Source organism: Apteryx rowi, unplaced genomic scaffold (assembly GCF_003343035.1).
Source record: "Apteryx rowi isolate R43461 unplaced genomic scaffold, aptRow1 scaffold_86, whole genome shotgun sequence".
NCBI classification, from domain to species: Eukaryota; Metazoa; Chordata; class Aves; order Apterygiformes; family Apterygidae; genus Apteryx; species Apteryx rowi.
The window spans coordinates 2,194,134-2,221,817 of NW_020451160.1; the positions used below are offsets into that span (position 1 = coordinate 2,194,134).

At 37.5% G+C, this 27,684-nt stretch overlaps 1 protein-coding gene across 8 annotated transcripts in view; it reads right to left on the reverse strand.

Moving 5' to 3' along the window:
* Nucleotides 1-27,684, reverse strand: part of SPAG9 (sperm associated antigen 9) — a 73,317-nt gene that overhangs the window by 16,621 nt on the left and 29,012 nt on the right. For all 8 annotated transcript variants that reach the window (XR_003257618.1, XR_003257617.1, XM_026090351.1 and 5 more), the window contains 17 exons: nucleotides 23,714-23,808; nucleotides 18,682-18,835; nucleotides 15,178-15,388; nucleotides 14,377-14,476; nucleotides 13,142-13,263; nucleotides 9,354-9,411; nucleotides 8,220-8,372; nucleotides 8,083-8,134; nucleotides 7,502-7,632; nucleotides 6,159-6,215; nucleotides 5,099-5,272; nucleotides 4,250-4,379; nucleotides 3,896-3,988; nucleotides 3,397-3,564; nucleotides 2,431-2,602; nucleotides 858-1,085; nucleotides 122-317 (listed from right to left, as the gene is read on the reverse strand). Coding sequence is in view for 6 of the 8 variants with exons in the window: in XM_026090351.1 (XP_025946136.1) it covers nucleotides 122-317; nucleotides 858-1,085; nucleotides 2,431-2,602; nucleotides 3,397-3,564; nucleotides 3,896-3,988; nucleotides 4,250-4,379; nucleotides 5,099-5,272; nucleotides 6,159-6,215; nucleotides 7,502-7,632; nucleotides 8,083-8,134; nucleotides 8,220-8,372; nucleotides 9,354-9,411; nucleotides 13,142-13,263; nucleotides 14,377-14,476; nucleotides 15,178-15,388; nucleotides 18,682-18,835; nucleotides 23,714-23,808 (2,294 nt within the window). In the remaining 2 variants the exon portion in view is untranslated. The remainder of the gene's footprint in view (nucleotides 1-121; nucleotides 318-857; nucleotides 1,086-2,430; nucleotides 2,603-3,396; nucleotides 3,565-3,895; nucleotides 3,989-4,249; nucleotides 4,380-5,098; nucleotides 5,273-6,158; nucleotides 6,216-7,501; nucleotides 7,633-8,082; nucleotides 8,135-8,219; nucleotides 8,373-9,353; nucleotides 9,412-13,141; nucleotides 13,264-14,376; nucleotides 14,477-15,177; nucleotides 15,389-18,681; nucleotides 18,836-23,713; nucleotides 23,809-27,684) is intronic.

The window sequence follows — 27,684 nt, forward strand, 5'->3', positions numbered from 1 at the left end:
CAGAAAAATTGGGTGCTCAGTGTATTTTACAAAATGAAAGTTTCATCTCTCTTGTGTTCTTGAAAATATCGTATTTTTCATTTTAAATATATTTTAAAAGGTATGAGTATTGACTAAGTACCTAGGCTGGTACACTGGAGAACCCTCTGCTGTATTCTGCACTCCCAGAGGATCTGTAAAGACATGTTCTGTGTAGACTCCAGTTTGTGCAGTATCAGCCGTGTCTTCTCCTGCCCCTGCATTGACTTCTGTCGCCTCTGTTGCCTCCTCTGCTGTTGGAATGTTTTCATCTACTGAATTACTTTCAGTTGCAATATCTACAGAACAAAAAAACCAACCAAACAAAAAACACACAACACTTGAACAACTACTGTAACAACTGCAGAGATAGAATTCTAATTGTTTAAGACAGCCAGAACTTGATACTTTTAACAGTTAACTGAGTATTTGTAATAACAAGACAATTGCAATACACATTTTATACCTCATCTAAAATAAGAAAAAAAGAGAAAAAGAAAAAAGTCAGAAACACAATGCAACCTACTAAAGTTCAGGCATCAACAGGTGTCAAATGCAAACTCTCCCATGAAAATTCACTTTAAGTATCAACCCAGTGACTGATGGTTTGGTTTGCCCTTGAAGTGATGAACAAAGTTAGCAGTGAAATCTGATCAATAAGAAAAACAACTAAGGCAACAGCATTACACAGCATAAGAAAACAAACACTATTTCCACATCGTACTTGTTTTACAGTATCTCCACTTAAAGACAAGCTCTTCTATTAAATACTTGCATTATTCATTCCTCAGTTACACCTAATGGTGTTTGCCATCTCAGCCACGCTAAGATTTTCATACCTGACTGTTTATCTGCCATAGGTGAGCTGCCATTTGCATCATGAACTATAGGTGCTCCTGTAATACCCTCTGCAGTACAGCCAACCACTGTTATTCCTCCTAACAGGCTATCAGTTTCTGCAGAGCTGTTGCTGGTCATGCTTCCGCACAAAGATGACTTGTCCACTTGACTGGGATCTGCTTCTTGTGACCCTTCTTCTCCTGCAGGATAGTCTGTTTCTCTAGCCCCTGAAAGAGATTAAACCATGGTTTTGTGTGCATAAAGGGGAATCACTTTTCTATCTAATGACAAACTAAGCTTTCAAACTGAATGAACTCTCCAATACCCGAGATAAGTCTATAGATATTCTGATTATTGTAATGATAGTATCTTTAATGTCTGCTGATCATGTCAAGTTCAAAAAGCAAAAGCAGTATCGAAGTGTGCTGCATATCTGTAGGTCATTTGCCATGTTTAAGTTTGCAGCATTTTGTTTTAAATTAGAAGTCAGCTAGCTGCAAATCATATTTCCATTAAAAGTAGTCTCATGACAGATGCATATATGAGAAAAGGAACATATCGATCTACATCTTTACAAAGAATGTAATTACAACAGATATATTTTCTTCTGGAAAAGAAGTTGCTTTTCTCTTGAGCAACCCTCACAATACTTTTTTTTAAAAAGTAAAAGTAAAATAGCATAAAATAGAACAGAATAGAATATAAACTAAGAAACTAAGAATCTTAAAATAAGATTTGTATAGAGGGGACTAGTTCCTATGGAGCAAAAACTCAAACTTCACAAATTATTTTCAAGGACTACATAACTCATTGCACCAAGCGAGTCTCATCACAGGCTGTTTTCACAGCCTCTCATACATCCTACCTTTCCAAAATCTCTGCTTAAATCATCCCTTCCTTCAGCCCCACATTCATTCTCATTAAGAAGCCTCTTACATTTTATTAATTTGACAATGTCAAAATATTACTCTTACTCAAATCTTCCCTCAAGTGTTTTCTTCTGAGCCTATTAAACAAAACCACTTCACTAAAAGTCATGCTATAGACTTCTATAAGCATAAGCTAACAAGTAATCCAAAAGCACAGTTAGGTTCTTTTCCAGAAGCATAATCTTCTCCTATTATATTGCCCTCGGTACACCCTCCAGATATATCCTTAATATTACTTTTTGTTTAATGCAAAATGGTAAAGTCTCCTTAAGGGAGATTCCCTCTACAGGCAACTTTAACACTAAGACTAAGGAGGTCTAAAAAGCCCATATATTTTTCTTTCATGAAGTTCACAGTTCCATAAAACATTGGCACTACTGCATATTTTTATAATACAGCAGACAAAATACTTGGTCTGGGTGATTACCATCTCTACCTTTGAGGTAATTTAGGTCAAGAACCAATTCAAGAGTAGAACAGTAGAGCAAAAATTCAAGAAGTTTTCCCTTCAGCTAAACATTTTTATTACCATCTGTTACAGTATCATTTTATCACAAAAATTAGCAAATCTTGACTTTAATTGCATAAAAAAAAATCTGAACAAAATAAACAAAGCAGGAGCCAGAACATCATGAGTCTTTACCTGGTACACTAGCAATACAAAGCACATGAGAATTGCAAACAATGAAACTGTCCAAAATATTTCCTGGTTGATTAGCATCAATAATGATAACTTTTGTAGCAGAATGTGTGCTAGTACAGATCCAAACTAGACTGGATAATTCTTCTTGATGTTTCAGCTCCTTCTGCTGGTCCTGAAGGAGAATAAAGCCAGAACAGAAGTGAACAACAATAAGAAGGGGGAAGGGGAACAAGAACAAAACCACTGCCACTGATCTTCTATGTTCCTACATCATCAACTACAGAAACATATTTAACTTATCACATATTCATGTAATTTTAATGCCATTACAAACTAAAGTTATTTTCTCAATAGATTTGGAAGATAAAAACTCTTATTTCATACCTGCATAGAAAACAATAGAAAATGATGAAACTGCTCAATTATAAAGCTGAACAAGTGTAAAGCTATACAATTCTATTTATATGCCTGCTGCCATACTCAGTATTTCCACAGATTAGTGTTATGTCCCAAAGCATTTCAAGCCAAAATGCAACTCTCTGCCTTTGTTTTTATGTCTCTAGTATGAGTTCCATTCATTGTTTCAAGTTCATAAAAACAAAGACTAAGACTTTTTAAACAAAAGCACAGGTGCCAAAATAAACAAGTCTTTTGATGCTGGTCAGAACTTCAATAATTGTATCAAGTGTTTTCTAAGGCAGGCAACACTGGTATAAACAGCACATCATTTTGATGTAGAATTGATTTGCTCCTCAGATTTACCAACAAGCTGGCACACAGGAAAGAATAAAATATTTAGTAGTTGGATTCAATATCCCAAACACCTTGTGTTGATGACTTCTTGAGAAAACTATATTCATTAACACCAAATAGCAAACCTGACTACCAAAGACAGTATTGACCTAAGATATACTGTAAAGTTGTTTGATCATGTGGCATGTTGAATAATTAACATAGAGTTCTTACCTTCAGTTCTTGGTCTAGTCTATCTAAGCTACTTTGAGACCCTGTTCGCTGCTTGTTGCCATCTGCATCCAAACCAGTCATGTCATTGTAGAATACGCTAGCACCAACCACAGACCCTCCATCTCGTGTTTTCCCTCCTGATAGGTTCACCCCCACAGCACACCACAGCTTGAAAGAAAAAGTACTTCAGTTGAAAATACAAAACTTATTTTTGGTTTTTGAAAAACAGCTAAACTAAAAAGACAGACACATCGTTTAACATTTCAGTATGCTATCTAATACCAGAATTAAGATATTTCTGCAGTTCTCTAAAGAATTTGTTAAAGATTAAAATTATGTACATTTTACTGAAGTTTGAATTCTGAATCGCCTATGCTTTAAAAAGAAGGTACTTCATTATATAAAGAAAACAACTGAATCTTAAAAAAAAGTTAAAAAACAAACAAGTTATAAGTTCTCAAAGGTGCAGTCTCTAAATCATAGCTTTAAAAAACCATACCTTCATAGATGTATCCTTCTCATCTAAAGGTCTCAGGTAAACAGGTACAGGTAAGTTCTTCATCTTGTTGTCGCCCTGGCCACCATTTGCCACCTAGGCAGAAAACACAGGGTGGGGGGCGTGGGGGGGAATACTTTCCTCCATAAAAAAAGAAATCTGCAACCTTAGGAATCAGATGATCACACTTTGTTAAATATGCTTGAGAGTTTTGCTTTATGGTTTTTTTCAGAAAGACCAACTTTTAGAGTTAAAAGTTCAAACTATGACAAAAAAGATGCTGGAATTGCTCAGACAGTGAAATAATATTCTGTTCCTGAATCTGTTGTTGCCATTACTCAAACATAAGCATAGTACCTGTTTGTACTTCTGAGGTAGACTCCAACCAAATGCTTGTACTCTACCGTCTTCTTTCTGAACATGTGCTTTCACTTGCCGATACTGCTCTCTCTTCTGCTCTCTGCGTGAGGCTAAACTGGCTTCGGTTCTAGGAAGGAATCATTATTAAAGAACCTGTTAGTTATTCTTTTTAGAATTCTTTATATTTATGCATCACGGGAATTGCCATTAAACTCAATGGACAAAATCTCTGAAACTACTGGGTTATCAAATAGATCACTAGTTTTCAACACATCACTTGTAGAACACAAGCTTTCCTGTGAACTATTTCTAAGGGATCTGGGAAAGACAGGCAAAACCAGAAAGTCTATTTTCAGTAGCCTTAACTACATGGATTATGCATCTTTGCAAGTTCTAAAAGTTGGCAGGTCAAAAAGATGCATTGAAAACAAATAAAAACACACCCAAAAACACTGTAGGAGAAAAAAAAATATGGATACTTGTTAGCCTGACTCATGTTGCTGTATTTTGTCAATGAACATAAAGTGATAGTAATCTGTATAGTTATTTTAACCACATCACTTGCATATAAAAGTGTATGGAGTACTGCCTCCTGTGCCTAACTTCACTTTTAGGAAAGGCAGCGATATTTGCAAATTGGAATATTACCGCCAGCTACCCCAAATACTGATCCGCTGCTGTGTATTTCAGTCTGCACTACGCTGACTTCACAAGTATGAACATTCACTTCAGGAGGATATTCTAGATGCTTATAATTCACTTAGCAGCAAGCTATTTATCTCAGAGGATTAAAAGAGTAAATATACAATACATCATATCTAGTATTGTAAAACCAAAATGTCTTACTCGTCACTGAGGAATTCAAAGGCTTTAGATTTGTCACTAGGTAAGTGAGATAAGGTGCTGCTTCTTTTCTTGACTGATGGAGTAATATGTGAGGTTGGAGCATTATATTTAACATTGACAGGAGGTTCTGGTTTCTTAGCTGTATTACTAGATGAACTGAAGAGCCTGCTAAAACTAGAGTAAGAAAAAAAAAAAAAAGAAAGAAAGATGACATTTAAGATTTGTAAGATGCATCCAGGCTTGATGATGCGGGCAAAACACTGCATACACCAGCCTGCTCACGACAGTTAGAGACTGAAAAAATTGGAGCCCAACACAGCAGCCATCACACACTCAGCATTACCCTCAAAGCATAGAAACGCATGTCAATAGTATTCTTAATCAAAGTAGTATTATCCCATTCACTTATCAAATTAACTGGGATCTTTATCTTGAGTAAAAATGTATAAAGAACCAGTAGAATTAGGATGCAAGTATTGTATCCAGAAGACAAATATTCTGAAGTATATTAGCTCATGCATTACCATAAAATCCCATTCTAAAAACCCCACCATTTTCTACGCTAAAAGATAGCTATCAGCAAGCCACATTAAAAGGACTATTTTAAAAGGATCTTGCCGTTTATTCCTCCTTTTTAGATTTAGAGTTTCCAGTTAGAAAGGATAATTTGACAATCAGTAAGCCGTATTTCACAGAGGGAAAGGAAGTCGAAATAAATGCAATCCACACAAGCTATTCAAACTTTTTTTTGTCATTAAAAAGAATCCATTAAAATGCTCAGAACAAGAGTCCTTGTGCACATTCAGCTAAAAAAAAAAAAATTACAGCACTTTGGCATTTAACTTCAAAGTGCACAGTCATTCACTATATGATGCAGCTTACGATACATTTTTGTCTTCAAGAACAGCCTTACCGAGCTGGCATGCTAGGTAACAAAAGGAAAAATGTTAAGACATCTTCATTTGCCAAAAGATAATTAGCTAACATACAAAAATGTGCCAGCTAATTGGTTAGGGTCTTCTGGTTTATTTTTGCCAGCGAAATGTGTTTCAACACTTACAACTGCCAAATGCTTGATCTCTTCTTTTCTTGCATGGCTGGATTTTCCCTTGATGCTCTACAAGAAAGAAATTCTAAATTTACCAAGTAAGCATTAACACTAAAGGAGAGGAACAGAACAGTGTGTAACTCTAGTATTTAAAAAATAAGGTAGTAGATATCAAAAGTATCAAAGTCTACTTCTTCACATGACCACTTCTTTTGTGATCAGAGAACAACTTAACATTGAAATTCTAGTTAGTGGAATTAAAGTTCCCCAATAAACATCCTCCACACTTATTTGCATCAAAAACCACAATTGGAGAGTGCTTTTCAGACAGAAAAGAAAGCTGTGTACCAGTTTACAATGAAAGCAACAAAACATTTAATTAAAAAAAAAAAAAAGGAACAGGAGGCAGAAGGTTTTATTTTAACCATTGTCTTTTATTTTTAAACCTCCTATTCCCCAAGACACTAGTAAGTAAGTAACAAAATGTTTATTCCTGAAGCCATACATGCATTAACACAGGAAGGAGAGGATTTCCACAGAAGAGAATAGCTATGGAAAAGCAAGCCGTATCTGCTTGGGAACACGTATTTTTCTCATGCAGATTTAGAGTTAAAATGGCTCTCACTTATTAAGAACAATAGAAAAATTAAGTGTAAACATTACACCTGACCAGCAGGAGGCAGCAAACGATACTGCTACCCAGTGGGTTTGGGAACAGTCCTGGGAGAGGAGTGACAAGAATGAGCTGGGCGGAGGTCAGAGGCAGAAGACCAGTTCTTTTGGGATCCTTTTCCAGACAACTCAATATTGAGGATGCAAGTTAGACCAAATCATATCTTTATTGATTCTTTTTAACAGGCCTTGCACAGTTCTAAATTGTATTTGTTCCTGAACTATCCAAGTTGTGATACAGGGATTATGTCTGATCTGAAGATTGATGTTATTGCATGTTATTACTATTTGACTTCGCAGCTGACAGTTGGGCCCATTGCTTTAAGATATGTGCACACATACAAATAGTAATTTTTCTTCCCCCTCCCCCCAAATGAATATTTTTATGTTTACAAAAGTTTATAACTGTTCCAAAGGACACACGTCCCATTAAGGGATGCTTATTACCCATCACATGAAGCAACACACTTCACTAAAGTCCAATCAAGAACTCAGTTTGACAAAATAAATTACACGCAGCTAACTAAAAGTCAGACTTATTTGGGGGCAATTGTGGAAGCACGCAGAAGGGCAATTAGGGCCTCATAACCTATAGATCAGACCACTCTGCAGCAAAAAAAAAAAAAAAAAAAGCCTGTAAAAATCTGAGAAGCACTATCAAAGACCTTAAAAGTGCGTTTTACCTTATCATCTCAGTCCATCGTACAGCTTCCTGAAGCTCCATCAACCTCTCTTTATACTGATTTCTTTCCATCAGAACACGAGCCATTTCAACACGAGTAAAACGCTTCCGCTGAGCGGTAGGGACATCACTCTGAACACACAAAAAAACCCAAAGATAGAAGGAACAAAGGAGCACAGCAGGGCCTTGCAGAGTCAGCCTCTGCTTTCCGGTAAGAGTCAGTTTAGGGCACAGTTCCAGATGCTAAACCATCTGGGGCTTTGTAAAACTAACTCAGTTCTACCCAATGCCTTCTATCTTCCTCTCCTCCCACCCTTTGTTATGTAGTATAAACTGAATCAAAAAAACCACTTTTCTTCAAAAAGAACATGACACACAAGAATGGGTATAGAGAGAAGAATGAAAACTAGAAGTGCTCCATTTTAGTTTACTTATGATCTCTAAATCTTCTGTCTTTTCCATGCCTGGAGAAAGTTTACCACTGCTTAAGCAATGAAGTTTAATAGCACTAAATGCACGTGGACTTCTAACGTCCCACTGTAAGTTATATACACAAAAATACACATGCACACATACACCTACATCATCATCCTCTTTAGCTTTCTGTCTTGCTTCCTCTGCTTCTGCACGAGCTCTAGAAAAAAAGATGCATACAAAATAGCTGTATAAGATACCACTGTGATGTTCTTTATTTTTTACAGCCATCGTATTAAACTTACTTTCTAAGTTCTTCTTCCAGTTCCTTATTCTTCTCTTCAAGCTTTTGCTTTGCTTGTTTTACAGCCTCTAATTCACCTTGCAGCACATCCTTCTCACAAGTCAACTCATCCACTTTTGCTATTAAATCATTCTTCACTACATTCAGTGCATTTCTGTGCAAACATTTAAAATATGTTATTACAAGGATGACTACGGTCTCATAGTAAATTTAGCTTCAGTTTAATTTTATTCTTGAACTTGAAGATCTACAAATGAATTTCTCACATAGAGTTGCTATGAAAAGTTACAGCTTTCTAAAACAAGCCGAACCCTCCCTCACATCAAACCCTTAGGAGATGCACTGGTACCACCGCATTACAAGAAATTACTGATGAGTCAGAGCAGTTTACAAAGAGGTTGAGATCCTCAACAGCACTCCAACAAATTAGCCTMCTGCAGGTACAACTGTGTTGCTAACAGAAAAGGCAGAGAGTTGATCTCATACTATGGCATTGCACTGCATTCCTTGCAGCCTTCCAAGAACAAAGCCAGCTTCTGCTTCCTAAATCCTCAAAATTTCTAAAAGGAAGAATACCAATTAGGCTATATATTTAGCCAAATATACCTACAAACTCCCAAGACTTATACCACCTCCGCTCTTAAAACTGGAGGGTACATTTGTACTATTTAAATATTCCAAATATGAAGATGTGGATTTGCTTGGAAAGAGGAAGAAAGGAAGATGGACAACCACCCATTTCATACAACTCTGTCATGCTGTCACTCCTAATCACGTGACAGATACAGCACTATCTTTAACTGTATGGCCTTTGCTCTTCTTCCACGCCGATTATGCGTCTGCCTCTGTTGTACGTTAAAGACAGAAGACATTCATGGAGACCAATATAAGTCTCTGAGGCAAGTATGCAGGCAAGTTAAGGACAAATCAAGTAAATAGTTGCTTTCCAAGAGAGGAGTAAAGCACATGGCTGTGAAGAGCTCTGAGGACATATGCATATTATTTAACAAGTGATAAGAGTTCAGGTTCTGTAAAGTCACAGTTAAAGGGGGATTTACTTTGAAAGTGTGAGCAAAATAACAGGGCAGGAATTCATTCCAGGGTTTTTTTTTTTAATATACACATTCACACTTACTTTGTCTCCAACAGCTGAGTGTTTTCCAAAATAAGGTTTTCAACCTCACGACCCATTCCTTTCCAAAGGAAACAAACAAATTAATTTAGCAAATGAAATGGATGTTTTTACAACCTATGTTTTGCGCTGTTTAAGACCAGTTGAATTTAAGTATGACAAATTTGTCAGAAAAACTGTAAGCTATCTGAAGTTCAAGCACCTACCTTCTACAACTAGCTTTCCCCCTCCATCTTCAACCAAAGCCTAAAGGCAGCCCTGGCTAACCACAGATGAGGGGCTAGTGCTACTTCCAAATATTCTCTACATTTTAAAGAGCTTACAGTACTACTAATTCAAAAAACAAAAATCGCATCAATGGGGAAGTGTTTCTGCACAAAAAATTAAGTTCATAATGTTCAACTGTCTTTTATATCATATGCTATATTCAAAAGTACGTCAGTTATCACAGAATCGCTGAGGTTGGAAGGGACCTCTGGAGATCATCTAGTCCAACCCCCCTGCTCAAGCAGGGTCACCTAGAACACGTTGCACAAGATTGCGTCCAGGTGTGTTTTGAATATCTCCAGAGAAGGAGACTCCACAACCTCTCTGGGCAACCTGTGCCAGTGCTCTGTCACCCTCACAGTGAAAAAGTATTTCCTCATGTTCAGATGGAATTGTCTGTGTTTCAGTTTGTGCCCGTTGCCTCTCGTCCTGTCGCTGGGCACCACTGAAAAGAGTTTGGTCCCATCCTCTCGACACCCTCCCTTCAGATACTTGTACACGTTGATAAGATCTCCTCTCAGCCTTCTCTTCTCTAAGCTAAACAGGCCCAGCTCTCTCAGTCTTTCCTCATAAGAGAGATGCTCCAGTCCCCTAATCATCTTTGTAGCCCTTCGCTGGACTTGCTCCAGTAGTGCCACATCCCTCTTGTACTGGGGAGCCCAGAACTGGCTCATAGACATGCTCAATTAGAAAGCTCAGAATGCAAAAGCCCTGCAGACCTCCCCAGAGCAAATGATACCTTACCAAAGAAATTATGGTCTTTAAAGGCCATGCATTCCATGTAGAGCAAAAACAAGAACAAGAAACAGTTCATGTAAGGTGTAGTATGACTGAAGAGCCATAAAATATTTAGCCTTATGAAATAAATGTGAATTCAAACAAAGCCACGACCAAAAACATGAAGCTAAATGTGATGCGATTAGAAGCAGGATTCATAGGAAAGACAGACATTTAAAAAAAGAAAAAAAACACACACCATGATATTGTTCACTGGTTAGACTACTTATAAAAATAATTTATTAAAAGACTATCTTAATTTCTGTGAAATAATTTAGAAGCACAGTACTTAGAAATGCCAAGCCATTCAGTAAAATTTCAAAACGCACATGCTACTATAAAAAGGCAAATTTAACTCTTTACTTTTTAGTTACTTCAATATTACCTACATTTCTGGAAATTAATTTCTTAATCTGTTGTTTGCATGCCTAAAGTAATACCAATTGCAGGATTAACAAAAAACAAACCAAAACAAAAAACAAAACAAAAAACTTAAACATAAAACATTCTACATCTTGCACAGCAAAATTGTTTTCAAATTAAATCTACCATTACTACCACTCTGGTAAGTGCACAATATATGTCAATTTGAGTTTAACAACAGAACTAAAGAGATTTTAGTTGTGGAGGCCTTTTTAATATTCTTTGACCACAATCTTTCAAACAACTTTGATAACCACAGATCTAAGTGATAATGAGAAATAAAAAAAAACAATAAAAAATGGTACTTAAAAGATAGACATGCAAGTCAAAGCTCCATCTCTTGGAATTTCTCTCTGAATTTTGGATTAAAAATAAATGGCATTAAGTTATTGAAGTAACTTAGATCAGCTATTGTTACTTTATCAATATCTGGAGAAATCAAAGTCCCCTATGCTACAATCATCAAGAAGTTTTTATTCAAATAAATATTGCTTTTTAAGTGTTTTCAGTATTCATAGATAAAAGTACCTAGGATGACTTCCGACTGGTTTTAGGATCCTTTACAATGTGAGAAAAAAGAAAGGGGGAAAAAAAATAGAAAGCCAGGAGTGGCAGGGCAAAAATAATGTTACCAAGCAGGGAAAAAATGCAGAGAATGCATTATATGAGAGCAGCAGCCAAGAACGCCTAACTGTAGAAGCAACAGATTTCAAAGATTTTTTTTCTTTTCTTTTTCTTTTTTTTTTTTTTTAAAGAAAGAAAGCATACACACCAGAATATTCCCCTGGGTATGCAGCCCAAGAGAAAGCAGATTAGAGAATCTCAATTAACTATTTTTACAGAATGCAAAACTAAAATGTCATGTTCATTCAGAAGGAAGCCAAATGCTAAAAATCCCCACCAAATACCCCAGATGCAGATGTGGCTTTCAGGTAACACAGATTAGTTCTGACTACGGTTGTATTGGAAGGAAATGGTGATTACATAGTAAATCTATTAGATCAACACACTCTGCATAACAAATGCAGTTAGGATGCTTTTGCTTTATAGCAATGATTTTATTGGGGGAAAAAACTGCTAAGAAAGTCAGTAACAAACTTTTGCTATGTTATACTAAAGAGTGCTATTATTTCTCCCCACAGAAAACAAAGCATCTTTTATCAGGAAGTCCTGACGGAAATTTGATTTCTTTAACCAATTTATCCTGTTAATAAGGGACAGTAGTAGCTAAATGATAATACTTTCTCTCCAGCATCTGTATTTCAGTATACAGAATGTGTCATTAGTTGTTCCTGTGACAAGAGAGCACAGGAGTTTTGGATGAAGTATGTTCCAGCTGGGATGGGGTGGTCCTCACTACTCAGGACTCAAAGCAGTACAGAGTACCAAAGTAGACCCATGACTTTAGACTGGAACTGGACCCCATCACTGCAAATGACTTGCACCTTGCAGAAATATTACCTGCTCCATATAAAATACATTTCTGGTGGAACACTGAGCCATTAGAAATCCAGATTGCACTCAAAACAATTCAAAAAATAATAATAATTTGTATTTCTGCCTTCTCAGAAGAGAATAGAAAAAAACCTGATTTTTCTATATATAATCCATTTCTGAAACACGCTAGAGTTACATCTGCATTCTACACATTCCAAAATACTTGCTTACATTACTTCAAAATGAGGCCTGAACACTGAAGTGGCCAAAAATATCTTGTTATAGTACAAGACTCATGCCATGTATAGACAGACCATTTTTAAAATGACCTTTTGTTCCTGATATACTTATCCCCAAAACCTATATTTTGTTAACACATAAGAAGCAACAAGCAGATCTGGGGGGGAAAATTGCAAGTTTCCCTTTAATTAATGGCTTGGTTCTCAAATGACTACTATTGCAGTATGTTCCATTCTCTCTCTTACAGGTCAAATTCCATATAGACATGATAAAGTCAGGTCATTACAGATTGGCAAGACCTGAATTAAACCACATAAAATTAAGAAAAAAGATTGCTTCAGCTCAAGACAAAATTCTAAATGCAAAGCACTGGACACATCCTTGTGTCTGATACCATAAGGGGAAAATTAAAATAGAGAATAGTATAAGTGGTGCTCCAAAAGGTTATGGCCCATACTCTTAGACTGAAAGAAACACACACATTCTCCAACTTTCCACGCAACTCTTAATAACCATTTAGGATGACACTGAAAGATTTTAATGCAAATGAATCCTAACAGCAAATCCAGTAAGGATAATTTAAAGGGAACACTCCACTAACTAGGAAAAGCACTGTACATGTAGCATCTTTAAATAACCTGTCTTACCCAGTAAATCTGCACCTTCATCCACATCTCCAATTAGGCCAGAACCAGCAGATGACAGCTCTTCAAAGAGTGACTCTGTATTACGGTCAAATGCCTTGTTCTCTATACCTTTGGTAGGAGTGCTATTGAAAGAATTAAAACAAACAAATCACAAAGCAGGAAGAAACTATTCCCACACTGAACAAAAAGTGTTCTCTACATTTTTACTTGTAGTTCATTTGTTACTACATTAAAAAAATAAAACTTTCAGAAGCTGCCAGTTGGCTTGGAATCCTAAATTCCATTTTCAAATACTGCTTTGGCACCAAGATCCCAAACTTGAGTGGGTTGCGGATCTTGAGCTCTCTGGATTTTAACAAATGAGAGAATATCAAGTTTGGCATCCAGAACTTCCATCAGAGCTCAGTCAGCCTAAGTGCCTAAAGAAGAGACAGTTCAGCCAAGCAGGGAGTCAATTAACTTCACAAGAACAAGAGAGYTAAGCAGCCGGAGATCAGAATATTCCTCTGGCCAGAAAGGGACCTCCTTTCGCACAAAGATTTTGAATGTTAATGGCTCACTATACAAGGTAATTCCCAGAATGAAACACCGAGCAAATATTTCAAGGACTACTGGCTAGACCCTAAACAGTTCAGGGCTTACCTAAAAGGTCAGACACTCCCCCTGCTACTGAAACAGCACGTTAGTTTTCAATGGGGCTTTAGAGCTTTTAAAAGAATGTTATCCTTCACATGCACAAAACAGCAGGGTCTCAGACCTAGGCAAAAGCATTCCACCAGCACTGGGAGCACACCAGTGGTATCTGATAAACAAACACTGTAGTACTTGCCAAATAAGTCATAAGTGCAGATTGTAAAGATATGGGTGGAAAAATGCAAGAACATAACTTGGAAAGAGACCAGATTTTTTTAAACCTAGATCTAGGTAGAAAAGGTCTTTTTGATATACACCCTTTGCTGGGAACATGGAAAAAAATATTTAAGTGTTCTTAAGACCACTGTAATACGAAGTACCCTGAACATTCACTTCAGGAGTAGCAACAGCAACAAGAACTGCTGCTGTACATAAAACCTCCTGAGCTATTTGGGAAAAGAAATAAGGTCACAGAAGTAGGGGATTCATTATATAATACATGATCTCAGGCTGTTAAATTCCAAAACAAGTTGCAAGTTCAAAGCTGAACTCCAATACCTTCTAAAATGGGCTTCCTACTTGAAGGACAGCACACGACTCACCTGGAACCTTTGTATCCACTGAGATCTTTATCCATATCCAACTCTGGAGTTGACTCGATAATTGCTTGAACTTCAGATTTTTCTTCATTTTCGTTTCCACCTTAGGAAAAGCAAGTGGTACATCTCCATAAAACACAACCACTTTAACCGTGACATACATTACTACTAATCATTAACAGACTCCAGTCAACAGCTGGCTTGATAAGAGTCATTGGTTAAGTGAGAAGACCTATGGGTTTTATGACACTCCAGGGCAGACACTGGAATTTCCAAGCAAGTCTCACTTGAATTCAACTCCAGTCATCCATTAAATATGTGATCATATAGCAAAAATTTTGAATGCAGTTTTCCAGTGTTCTGAGGTTTCAGTTTCTTTGGCTTGTAAGCTGATTATACACTACCCTTGCCCATAACTGAAAAGGAGTTCAGTTGCAACTCTCACCAGCAATAGGTAATAATTCAATGTTTAGACAAGGCCTTTATCTCTAAATGCTAGTTATTTCCCACTATTTCAGCATTTGAAACCAAGCAGATGTCTGTCTCATTTCATGGCTTTATGTCTAGATGAGTGCCACTTTTGCTGTTCAAAAGGGAATATTATAAGTAATTCTAATTCTAGAAAAAGAAGGGCTGAAGCCACCAATGAACAATGGACTCGTACCTCTTATAAATATTTTGCGCTCCTAAAAAATACTAAGTAAAAAAGAAATAAATTTGTCATTCCTGGCACAATAATTAAGAGATTTTCTAATGGATTACATATGAGGCCTGTAATAATGCTAAAAAGTTAAAGCAGCTTACCAATGGACACAGTTCTTGTCTCCTGAGCTACCTGTACTTCAATGTTCTTGCTTACGTCCAGCTTCTCATTTGGCACATCCGTGCCCTTTGCAAGCCCTTCAACATCTTCCTTCTGGGGAGTTTCAGCAGGCAGTACAGGTACATCTGAAGCAGCTGTTGATGCTGGAGTAGTAGATTTTGAGCCTGCTTGGCTAACATCAGAGAGCTCATCCTAAAATTGAACATCATCATTGGTAAATGTTAGGGATAGAAATTAAAGAGCGAGTGCCAAAATGAGTGTATTTTACTAAAGAATATGGACTGTCCTTCGGGCAGGACTAGGCTGCCCTTGATATAACTAGAAGCTACTACCCGATAATACTAGCAGCCTTTTTCTGGACCTTGTCTCCTTTCATTCAGTTTTTCACTCCTCTTCCATGATCAGAATTGTACCAGCATCCAGATGTCTTAACTATGACTTAAACAGCAACATACTGGTGAACAAGAAATCACTGCAGATGTGAAAACAGATTGATCTATTTAAGCCAAAATTTTCTTGTATTCACTATTAGAAGAATCTCCTTAGGAAATTTCAGGATGAAACATTGAGACTGGTATGTGGAAAATGAACACAGAACAGTAAGTTTTGTCAAAAAGTTAAGGCTCTGTTTGTGAATCAAAGGTGAAAGCAAGACTTAGACATTCTATGACATTTAAAGAACAAGTATTTGTTAGCTCAGGATAATAAAACTTTTGTCAAGGATGAAGCAAGTTTAGATTTTCTGAAGTATTAATTCATTGTACTGCTAGCATCCCTTTAAAATAATCTTAAAATTCAGTTTCCTTTCCTTCTTGAAAAGCAAGCCAGGGCTGTGTATAAACACGTATTCTCTCACTTGTATTTGGTATAGAAGTATTTGGATTTGTAGATTCCATATTTTTGCTTTTGGAGTTTAAAAATGTTGTCTTGCAAGTAAAGTTTATGAGGGAGGGAAGAAAAGCTGCACATAGTTTATGTATATCTGCCTTAAATGAAAAGTTTGCATCCCCACAGTAGCATCCTTACATGGAATTTGCAAGCTTTAGAAGCAAAATTCAGCACTTGCAAAACCTGTCCCCATTAATTACTACCAGTTTTCATCTTTTTAGTAAATTCCAAAATAACCAATAATTGATATTTGATATTCTGACAAAGTTAATCAGAAGAACAGCCAACTAACAGACATCTCCAAAGGAACAAGAAAATATGTATGCTTATCCTGTATTTATTTATTCAAGGCAACGACACCCATGTATTAAAGGGTTATACTAGACACTGGGTGTCCATTTTCTAAAAATGGCTATACAATTTACCCAACTGCCTTTTGAACTGGTGAAGTTCAGCCACTAGTCATCATTCCTGCTTCTGCAAACAGTTATAGAGGGAGGAAACGGCAACCCCTTACCAAGGGAATCCAGAGTTCACACACACAGGAATAAAACCTCAACAAAAACGTTGGCCCCGTTTAAATATTTCTTCATCTTTGTATTCCAAAACACCACTAGCTGATGCACTACAGACTGACCACTGACTTTCACACACAAAGCACAAGAAAAATAGTGTGATAGCTCAAAGGAAAGCAGTAAAGCAAATGGTCCTTTGCTTACAGGAATTTCAAGTAATCCCATGTATTTTCAGTTTCTGCTTTTGTTTTTTCTACTGAATTTCTTAGCTAACTCTTGGAAACTACGCTCATTGAGCCATCACGAACACTTGTTTTGGAAACTAGTGAAAAATTAAATACAATTCCATTAACTGCAGGAAAATCAAAATATCATCTCAAAGACTAAATGACTGAAAGTCAATGCTTTAGCAATGTCGCCAAAACAAAACAAAACCTCCCACCTTTTCCTGAAAGCTGACAGATTAGTTAAAAAAAATCAGGTCATTGAATCTGGAGAAGCAGTAGCTCATGTGCAATGATATGCAGAAAGAAACAGTATAGAATGGTACACAGTTGCATGCTGCCTTCCAGCGATATCCGTTCATGTTATTACCTTATAAAGCTACAGACTACCCACTCTTATCAGTCCTATTTCCCCCTGACATCTACTCTGATGTTTTTAAAGGAACCAGTGAACCCGCGTTCATCAATGAAATGCTCATGCATGAATGAAAAACAGACACCTGAAAGCAGCAGTATCTTGCCAATGCCTTGTACTTGATGTTAAAGTATTGGGGGGGGGGGTTTGAAATCACCATTAGAAAAAAATTCAAATCCTGGTGATGACCTCAATATATCATGCTAGTCAACAGGTTTATTTCAGGACTACTCTATACTCACATCTATAAAGCAAAAGATACTGCTCGGGACCTAAAGAACTTATTCTGACTGACTATGTTTAAAAGATAAATTTGTGCTGTTTTTAGTAGTACAGTATTTTTAGAAGGATTAAATTACAATATCTATTTTAACAATTTGTAGTAACCAGAACAATTTGAGGGGACAGGATGAGATCAGAGACTTCCTGTTATACCTCAGCTCTACCTACTCTTAGTTATAAGACTAGATTGTAATTCAGTCAGCTGTCCTAAAAAATCTGTCAATTTATTGAAGGAGAATAGAAAGAATTTAAGATCCCAAGATGGTCATAGACAACAGTTTAAGTGAGAAAATTTTAGATTCAAACTCATTTTGTCACTTTGATGTCTGTTTATAATTAGCCGTTACTCATTCTATTATCTCCATATGCCTTTTAGGCAAAAAAAAAAAAAAAAAAAGAAAATCTAGGTACAAATTATTTCTGGAGAGCTTTTACTTCTCATTAATTATAATATTCTCCTGCTAGATGTTATGTTCACACAGGAGGAGGAAATTCCCTTCAGCTGCTACATGCATCTTCAGGTATAACAGTACAGCCAGAGCCTTCCGAACTGCTCACCAGCATAAAGATATAGGGAGGCTTTATATATTTCGAGTCCTTCCTGCTGCGGATCCCTCCCCTCCTGCCGCGTTACTGCTCCCTAGTCCTGGCTGCCAGGTTTGCTGCACTCCACCTCCGCTCTCCCTGTTTTGCTCTCACTGCTGTTTTCTCCACGCCACCCTCTCACTGCTGGAGCGCAGAACAATCGGAGGAATTATAGCCAAGCTGCACGCAAAGGAAATCATATCGCAGGCTAATTTAAGAAAGTTAAGTCATTCCCAGCTCTGTGGTATACCTACGCTATACTCCTGATAGTAGGCAAAGGCTGTATTACAGTACTGCCTCTATAGTAATCCAAGCTTTCCTTCTAACACATGAAATCAGCAGAGCTGCTTATACTATCCAGTTACAAACCTAGTCTGTAAAGAACAAGTGACCAGCTTTTGGAAATGGTCCTTAATCGAAGGGGGGAGGAGGAAAAAAGAAAAGAAAAAAAGGAAGATGAAGAGAAATATCTTGTATTACCACACTCGTACTGAAAATCCAACCCAAGTGTTTCTTCCAGTAGTCTGTTTTCAAGGATTTCTCCTAATATGCAAGGCGGACAAGCTAACTGCTCACCTTTAGGCTGGTGTGGGACCGCGGCTGGCTTAGCTCGTGGAATTTCCAATGCTCCGATCCAGGCGTTTCCCCGGCTTCTCTCTGAGTTTCAGGTGTCAGTAGTGCATCTCCTGGAGGCAATGGGAAGATGCCCAGTGATATTGGACGCTCCTTTCTGTTTGAAAGAGAGACCGATATCATCAGCCATGTCATATGTCACGATTTCTTGTTCCGCATGTCTTTAAAATCAGCAGGGAAGTGGTAAAATTATAGGTTCAAACATTCATGCAATACTCTTAAATATGCAATGCAGGATACACAATTTCTATTACAGCACATAATTTCTCATTTCACATGCTTTGATTAACTGCAAATCATCTATTCTACAGTTTTAAGCAGCAGTTTTGATTGCACCTAAGCTAATCTAGAGTAAAAATCCCCTAGAAATGGAATACAAACAGAAGAGCAATATGAAAATGTTTCCTTACTTCAGACAAAACTAATACAATTTTCAGCAATCACTTAAAAATATATATAATTTTTTCTTCTCAAAATACACAGTACCACGCAACTCCTAGAACAATCAACCACTAAATCATTAATTGAAGTATTTGGAAAAAAGACAAACAATCAGCTTAAAGTCCATTCATCTCAATGTTTTAAATACATTTTTCTTCTAAAGATTGGGCAAATCATATGCATTTGTATAACTGCAGAAAACTGGGTCAAGGAACTACCCAAGCTAAAACCATCCCAGCCAAAAATGCTTAAGTTTTAACAGAGATCAGTTCCCCATTCTAGTTCACACCAAGGATGCACAAACATTTGCGTCAGCCTAAGGGAGAGGGACACCTAAGCAGAGAAGAGCTACCAGTGACAGGATATAACTGCTTCTTTAAGCAGCAGCACTGGCTTAAAGTTACAGACCTAGGACGTAAGTGTTACTTCAACAGTAGGGAAGGCAGGCGACTTCTTCCCAACTGTATACTATCTTTTGCTCTCTTCATCATTTTTCCATAGCAAACAACATTGGGAAATTCCAAAGCTTCACTACTGATCCTCAAGAAAAACCGTGAAGCCCATCTTGTGCTCAGCAGTGGGATCAGCGAGCAAAAAGATTAATTCTTCCTTATTGTAAGATGAAAGCACTGCTTCCAATGCAATGCATAGAATGCTGCAGCCAGCCTTGAAAAGGAAAAACAGCAACCAGGCACAGAATTGAGAGAGCAAAGTATCTGTTCAGTACAAACAATGAGATCCAGAAGAAAAAGAATTGCAATTACATAGCATTGCTCAAGTGAAGCCTTAAATATACTAAAGGCAGAAGATAAACATGCACATGAGAGATGGCAGAAAAATCACGCTTCTCAAGAGAAAGCACTGGCAATAATACTCCAGCAGAGACAACATGAACAAAGTATGAAGATTTGAGAGATAACCCACATATTTTAGCATTGTAAAAAAAAATAGTGAGATCACAACTGCATATCCTTTTTTGTGAGACTTTTCAAAAAGTTAAACATAACCTAGACAGAATTCTATGACATATTAGTAGCTGCATATAAGTTGTATTCAATAATATGAAAGTGAATGTTGAACGGAAAGAAAACAATTCAGCTTTTTTTTTTTTATTTATTTAGGAGAAAAGGTAGTCCAGAAGGGCTTGCACCTAACAACTAGACAGCACACATCTTTTGGTAAATTTTACAATGCCAAGAAAACAGTATTTGAATAGCAAACAATTTTAACTGGTGTGAACCTTGTCAGTACAGATGTATAAAGATGCTTCCTGGGTCAAAAATCTTTGCAATTAATTCTCGATTTGCAAATCTCTTGGGCCTTCATAAATATTATTCCAAGGCAGGTTCTTAATTCGGAAGCAGTTTAGCAGAGTAAAGCAGGTAGCAAAGCAAAAATCAGTCAGCGTTAAAAATTAGAAGCATCACATAGTCTGCAGACATTGGAACAGTAACTTTGCTGAAAAATCTTCATAAAACGCAACCACATACAAGTCGATTCCAGCAGTTCCTAGTCTTACAACAAGCACTGCTTTTCTTTAGCTTTCCCACAGCTCTAGTACATGCGAGGAACAAAAGACACACATACTACTTAAGCTTAGATTATGTTAAAAGGAGCGAAACATTTCATTGGTTAAGAAATCCAGCAGTACAAAAGAAAAAAAAAAAAGCAAGTTGAAATCCTTTCGCCTAAAAGCAAGCCGGTTATAAAGCATGCATTGTGAAGGGTTCTTAGCTTTGGAAACCGCCTCCTGGAGCAGTGGCTCAAAACAGACAGATTTGCTTACTTGCAGGATATGCCACAAAGCTTATCCTCTTTGAAGTGATCAGAAGAGAGAATTATTTTTAAAAAGTGTATCCCCCCCAAAAAAAGTCCTCAACTAAGACTTGTTTATTTGAAGAACAGTTTTAAGTAGACTTTAAAATGACCTTATTTTTATGTGCTAAAAAACAAGTTCAGGTGCATGTCAAGAATACGCACATAAAGCAAGTTTGAAAGGGGGAATTATTTGGGGAATTAAGGCCTATAATGCGCRTGTCTGCTTTAAAGGTATTCTCTAATAAAAGCAGTTTCAGCTTATTTCACTAGTTATGGACTGGAGAGTGGAGAATCCCTTCTGCTTCCCCAATGTTCAAGAAATACCTGAAAACATTTCAGTGAGCAGAAGGTAGGCATGTGTTTTAAAGGTTAAACTAATATTCTGAAGCAATGCATTGAAGCATTTACAGGAATCTTTAGAAAAAAAAACAGATGCTCTGTAACATCTGATTAAAGTTAAAAACAATACAAACAGTGTTTTTACAATTAAATTTCTTCATCCTACATTTTTACCTTTTTATATGAATACTAGCTAAGAAACTAAGTTTCTTAATTGTTGTAATCCCCCCAAAAATCTACTACAGGAAGAAGCAGAAGCATAGTTACCAAACAACCAACACCCAAAACACACACACACACMCCCCAACAAAAAAAAAATCCCACCACCAGAACCCATTGACCAGGGAAGCAAAAAAAAAAAAAAAACACCAAACAAAAACACACACAAACACACACCACGTTAAAATTACAATTATTTCTTAAACCAGCTGACAGTAAGGTTTTTTTTTCCCCTCCTAAAGGTGGAGGGGTAGAGGGTGTGGGTTTTTCCTCCCTTTAAACAAATAAGGCCTCACTAACTGGACCAGCCTTTAGAAAGTTGCAATTGTTTTTATTTAGTTGTATTTAACATGTATGCGCAGCATGAGTGTGTGCATATATGCTCAGAGACTTAAGTTAAAAAGCCCACTACAAAAAGTCTACATATTAGCCATGTATTGGAGCCAAAAAAGCCACACTGCTCTATCGGAGGACAAAATATTTCTAGCATTTCTTCTCCGCAAATAAAGTTTGTCAGTAAATTTACAAACACAGTTAAAGTGTATCAGTTTTTTAGGTCAGAAAGCTACACTTTAAAACTTTTCCAATTGTTTTCCATTTGTAATTATAATACTAAAATGCGTGTGTCCAGATTACTTTCAGCAACAATACTCTAATGTGTATCTGCTACTGCTCCAGGCAACTAGGACAAACAGAATATAACTTGCAGGAGGACAGACAGAGCTGGCAGCTCGCCACGCAAGTACAGAAAGCGCAGAGGATAACATTCGGCTGAACAATAGTGAATAGGCTTTGAGAGCTCTAATGCTCAAATAATGAAAGATTTTTTTCCCAACAAATAGCCAGAAATTTTTTAAATGCACTAGCCTAATTACCATGTATTTGAGCAGATTATCAGTTAAGTGATCTTACATAATTCTTCCAAAAAAAAAAAAAAGAATGCAATGTATAAGTACAAGGCCTCAGTCTGCATCCATTTATGGCTACAACACCAGTCAAGTACCTGACAATACATGAACATGAGCTTTACCCACCACATTTATCATCACAGCTTTTTTTTGCAGGTTACTGTAAGATGAATAGAATAGCTTTCCAAAGAAATGCATAAACTGACCTTGCACTTGCTTAAACAAAAGGCAATAAAATTTGAGTGCATAAGAAAACTGCTATGGACCAGTCTACGAATACTAACTTTACAGAAGAATGAGATTTGTACATCATTTACATCTCCAATTTATCCCTGCTCTTTCTGTTTGAAAAGAAAACGGCAGAGAAGACGAAAGAGCACACGAAGCTAAGGCTCGGTAGAGCAGAGTACCTGAGGATCCGCGGCAGGTTCTGCGTCAGAGCGGGCACGCCAGTAGAAATAGAAAAGTGCACAAGCAGCAAAACGGAGAGCGACACTAAGATAGCCGAGTTAATGACCACCGCCCCGCCAACGAAGCCAAACACAAATAGCAGCATGCATCCAGGATTCATGGCGCTGCGCTGGCATGGTGAACCGCCGGACCCGAGAAGGCTACACAGGGGCCGCGGGTGTATCTTTGCAGGCAGGGTCTGTCATCCAGCCGCTGCCCCACAAACAATGCCATCGGCAGCGGCTTGGCTCTCGTCTGCAGCAGCTCCCCGGCAATGACATCACCTCTCTCCTCCCCCCGCGCGACGGGCGCCTCGCGGCCGCGATGCGATGCGGCGACGCAGGCACCCAGCCGGGCCCCGAGTTCTTCTCTCCCCCTTGCACATGGGCTTCATTGGCTAGAAAGCGCCCAAATCTGCATAATATATTCAGCCAGAGCTCCGGAACGGGCGGGCAGCAGGACACACACCTTCGCCGAGCCGCGCACAAAGCCGCTCAAAGATGGCAAGCGCGCGGGGAGAAGCGCTGCATTTTCACCGCCTACCTGAACGAGAACGCTCGTAAAGAAAGCCGAAACTGTTTAAGGCTGATGTACAAAATATATGTCAACGTTTAGCAGCACAATAGCTAAAGCTTTTTTCTGCCGGTTTCTATGCTATTCTCTTACTGCATTCCAGTCATACGACAAATCTTTCCGATTCAGCCAAACCATTGTTGTAGGATTAAAGAACAAAGTCTTGCACACACAAATGAAGGGATTTTTTTTCTTTCATTCCAGGGTGAGAGCCTAACAGAGCTTACCTAATCCTGCTGTGCGTTGTGGACTCCAGCTGATCGCCCCCCGTCAGCTGATGAAGTTTGGTTCTTTCCAAGTGTTCCATGTAATTGTGAATCATCTGTTTAAAGTGATAAAGAAGCAGCAAGAAATATTTAATACCATCTACTTTTACTGCAGATACACAATTCTTGGCCAATTCATTCTAGTCTTCCCCTATAAAGTTAAAAATATTAAAAGCATTCAGAAACATGAAAGTGAATAAAGCAGCAAGATTATACAGTATTTAACACCACAAATCAGAACAGAAGCCCATTAAAAAAAAAAAGAGCACTTTTGTGCATTCATGCCCAGGAAGCATCCTAACTGCACACACACTGCACATGGTATTATAAGCAGAAGTTTTGAATGCCTGTAAGTGAGGATTACAAAGGCCGGCAATAACCTTATGTAGAGTAAATTGAGGAATATGGGGGGGGAGGGGGAAGAGCGAGCGAGCAAGCCTAAGGCACAAGCCAGCGTTTTCAAACTTAATCAAGTCTTGAACTTCCAACATTGGGGTTGACATTTGTCAAATTCGTATCTGAAAATAAATTAAATTCAAAACAGTTTGGCTTCTCGCCTGGGTAGTACCCGCCACAAGCATACGTTAGCATACTGTATTACTAGCTCTGYGGTTAATAGAGTCGGTCCCTTTTCTTTCCCTGCCTCTCCATTAACAGTTTAAACACACCTTCCCTTGATTCACAATAAAGTTCAGATATCTATAAGAATAAGGAATAAAATAAAACTTGAACAAGGTAACGGATTCCAGCTTTTCACCCGAAAGGCCACACTTCATTTATCATCTTTAAAACGTATTACAACAATGTCAAGTGTTGGCATTCTGCAGTTTAGGAATGATTTTAGGCAGTTACACAGCTTGGCACAATAGGGTGTTTCACTGGGTCAACCGCATGACTGCAACAACTAAGATGAGGTCAATTCATGCCATTCCCGCTCTCTGGATAAGAGGCACAATCGAAAAAGCTTTAAAGATTAGACCTATTTGTTGTTCTATACTGGTGTACTTTTAGACTGTATTTTAAAATACTAAGAGAATATTTTACATTACTTTTTAACATTAAACCCCCCAAAACAGCATAAATATTGCTTTTTTTTTTTCTCCTTAACTTAAGGAAAGGTGTGCTAGAAGTCAGAGTTGGAAACAGGTTTAAAGAACATACTTACATGCACAGTCTGCAGAAACGACACAGGTCATTCCAGTAGAACGCTCTCAAAGCACGCACAGCTTTAGCATTTAACTTTATTTCTACTAGCAAATCCAATCAGATAACAAGACCCAACAACTAATTTAGACATTAGCTGAGTTTATTTGGTTTSCTATTTATGTGACCATTCATTCATGATTTAGCACCAGCTTAGAAAAGGTCAAAGACACATACTCCCCTCATTTCTCATCTCTGCAATTTTGCAAAAGGAGATTCTATCCTCAGACAGTTGTTCAAACTGCTTTCCTGACATAGCAATCAACCTACTGGGTATATCACTAACTTGTTAACAATGTTATTTCTGATGGTAACAGAAACTTCCTATCAACTAAATATTCAGACAGCTTTGCAAGAGGAAAATAAAGTGAGTCAAGAGTTAAAAAAAAGTCTCTAGAGAAGTAGGACAGTAAACAAAACATGGACATACCTTTTCTACAAAAGAGTTTTATATAATTAAGAAGGCTATTTTGTAAAGCATATACATTCTGTTCTCATCCTTCAACTGCAAAAACACTCAGGAAGAAAGTAGCAGTATGTAAGCTATGCATTATTGATCAGGTAGATTATACTCACTAAAAATAGCATATACCTAAGTTTATATTCAGATCCCTTTTGGAGACTAAGATATTTAATAATGTCTAGCAGATATTAACAACTTACTATATGACACTCAATACATTTCAGTTACAGCCTAACTGAAAAGGACTGCACCAAAGTTGAGATGATATGCACCTGAAGCATTAAACAAAAATGAATCCACAAATTAAGAATCAGATGACTTCTGATGGCAGAAATATGAAGTCAGCGTCTCTTCTCCCTCCTTTTCTTCCAGCATTCAAATCGATTTAACCTCACTAACACAGAACAGCAAAACCTTGGTTTCAAATTGTCTAGATTTGCCTTCTCATAAAAAGGATGGCATGCCAGTGGATTTTTAGCACTCCAGAAAAGCTTTTCTTGCTTGCTCTCTTTTTGTTAAGAGACAACAACAGGCCAACATGCTGACTCCTGCAGTCAAGCACTTATTTAATGAACCTCGATTCCAATCGATCTAAGGATCATGCTACTTGGTATGTAACTGATCCGAGACATGCACGGAGAGAATACCAGGTATCACTACACCATTCCAAAAGGTTAAAATTGGACGACCTGTATCTTCGAAATGAAAACTAGAAAGCTCTGAAGGGAAGCCCACGCGCCAATTGGCAATTTTAGCATTTCTGCACTCATGTTCAGGATGAAGAGGGCACTCGGAACAAAAAGCAGAGAAAGAAGTCATAGGTGTACAGCACAAGAACTGACGGTAATTGTTTCCTAAGGMATACTCAGGTCACAGCTCAAAGGGTTTTCTTTCCTGGAAAAAATGCCTATTCTGTAAGACTAATTTCTGTTAGTCTAGAAAGGTATACGCCCACTTTTAGAATACTTATATTAAAACATATTTGTACAAACAACATTATGATAAAACCTTTCGTTTTTTCCTTCTTGCATGAAGGTATTTGGCATTTACATTCATTAGAACTGAATGCAGCAAAAGCTGGGAACCCACCTCATCTTGGTACTTTCAAGTCAGTGCTGATGTGTCCAGTGCCAGTAAGCTTGGACTTCAGATGCTATTAACTCCAGTTAAAACCAGTTTCTTTGCAAACACTGGTCACCAGCACTAACTATATATTCTTGGTCTAAGATTTTTTTTTTTTCCTACATGATCAGAGTGAACTGAAACTTAGATATCCTGATTAATAGATATTCTATAAATAATTATATGCTAAAGTACTGGGTTATGTACAAATCTTGCATTTCCCTGCATTCAGCTGAACTAATTAATTGCAATTCTGAGCAGAAAAAAACCTATCTTACTATTTTTAGAGGAACATCATATAATATACTCTAACTGCTGTCAAAAGCTTATGAAATTTATCCTCCAAAATAATGACACAAATGCAGTGTTCTGCTATGACCATTTGCTTCCCGAACCTTTCTATAAATGCTTGCTCACTTGCTAAAACAGTAGAAAGAACCCAGAGCTCCACCTTCACCTATCTACATTTCTTGTTTTTCCGGTTCCACTCAAACAATCAAAATTAGGAGTTGTGATGGTGCCTGTAGGCAGTTTTACACAGCAACAGGTTTATTATAATCCAGATGAAGTTTTTTTGCTGAAGTTCCAGCAAAAACAATGCATAACTTTGAAATGCACATTAGACAACRCTGTATCCTGTTCATACAGGGGAGGTATTATTGAATAAAAGCCAACTTACCTGCAAAAACTTCAGTTTGCAGCACAGCTATTAGTTTCTCTAAAATTCTAAAATTTTAAACAAAGTCTGTAGGTTTTTTTAGCCAGTAGACGGAAACTGACTTATTATTCCCCCCTTTATGGGAAAAAGCTAATACATGAAAAATAGTAGGGTCAGTAAAACCTGCACACTTTTTTTTTTTTTCAAACAAAGAACATGTTTAACCTACTTTCTTCTCTCCCTTCAGTCTATTATTCTTTTCTTTACTGAAATGTCTCATCATATTTGCTACCCACAGAGGCTGGAGGGCAGGTCAATTTAAAGGATTAAGTATAGCACTGCTCTGCAGATGAAGATAACACTGATGGCAAAATACGCAAATCTGCAAGTCTCCATACTTCAGCATACAGTGTGTAAGCTATAGGTATTGCTATAGGTTCATTGCTCAATTACTGTTAACTGAGGGGATTAAAGTTAATTCAAAGG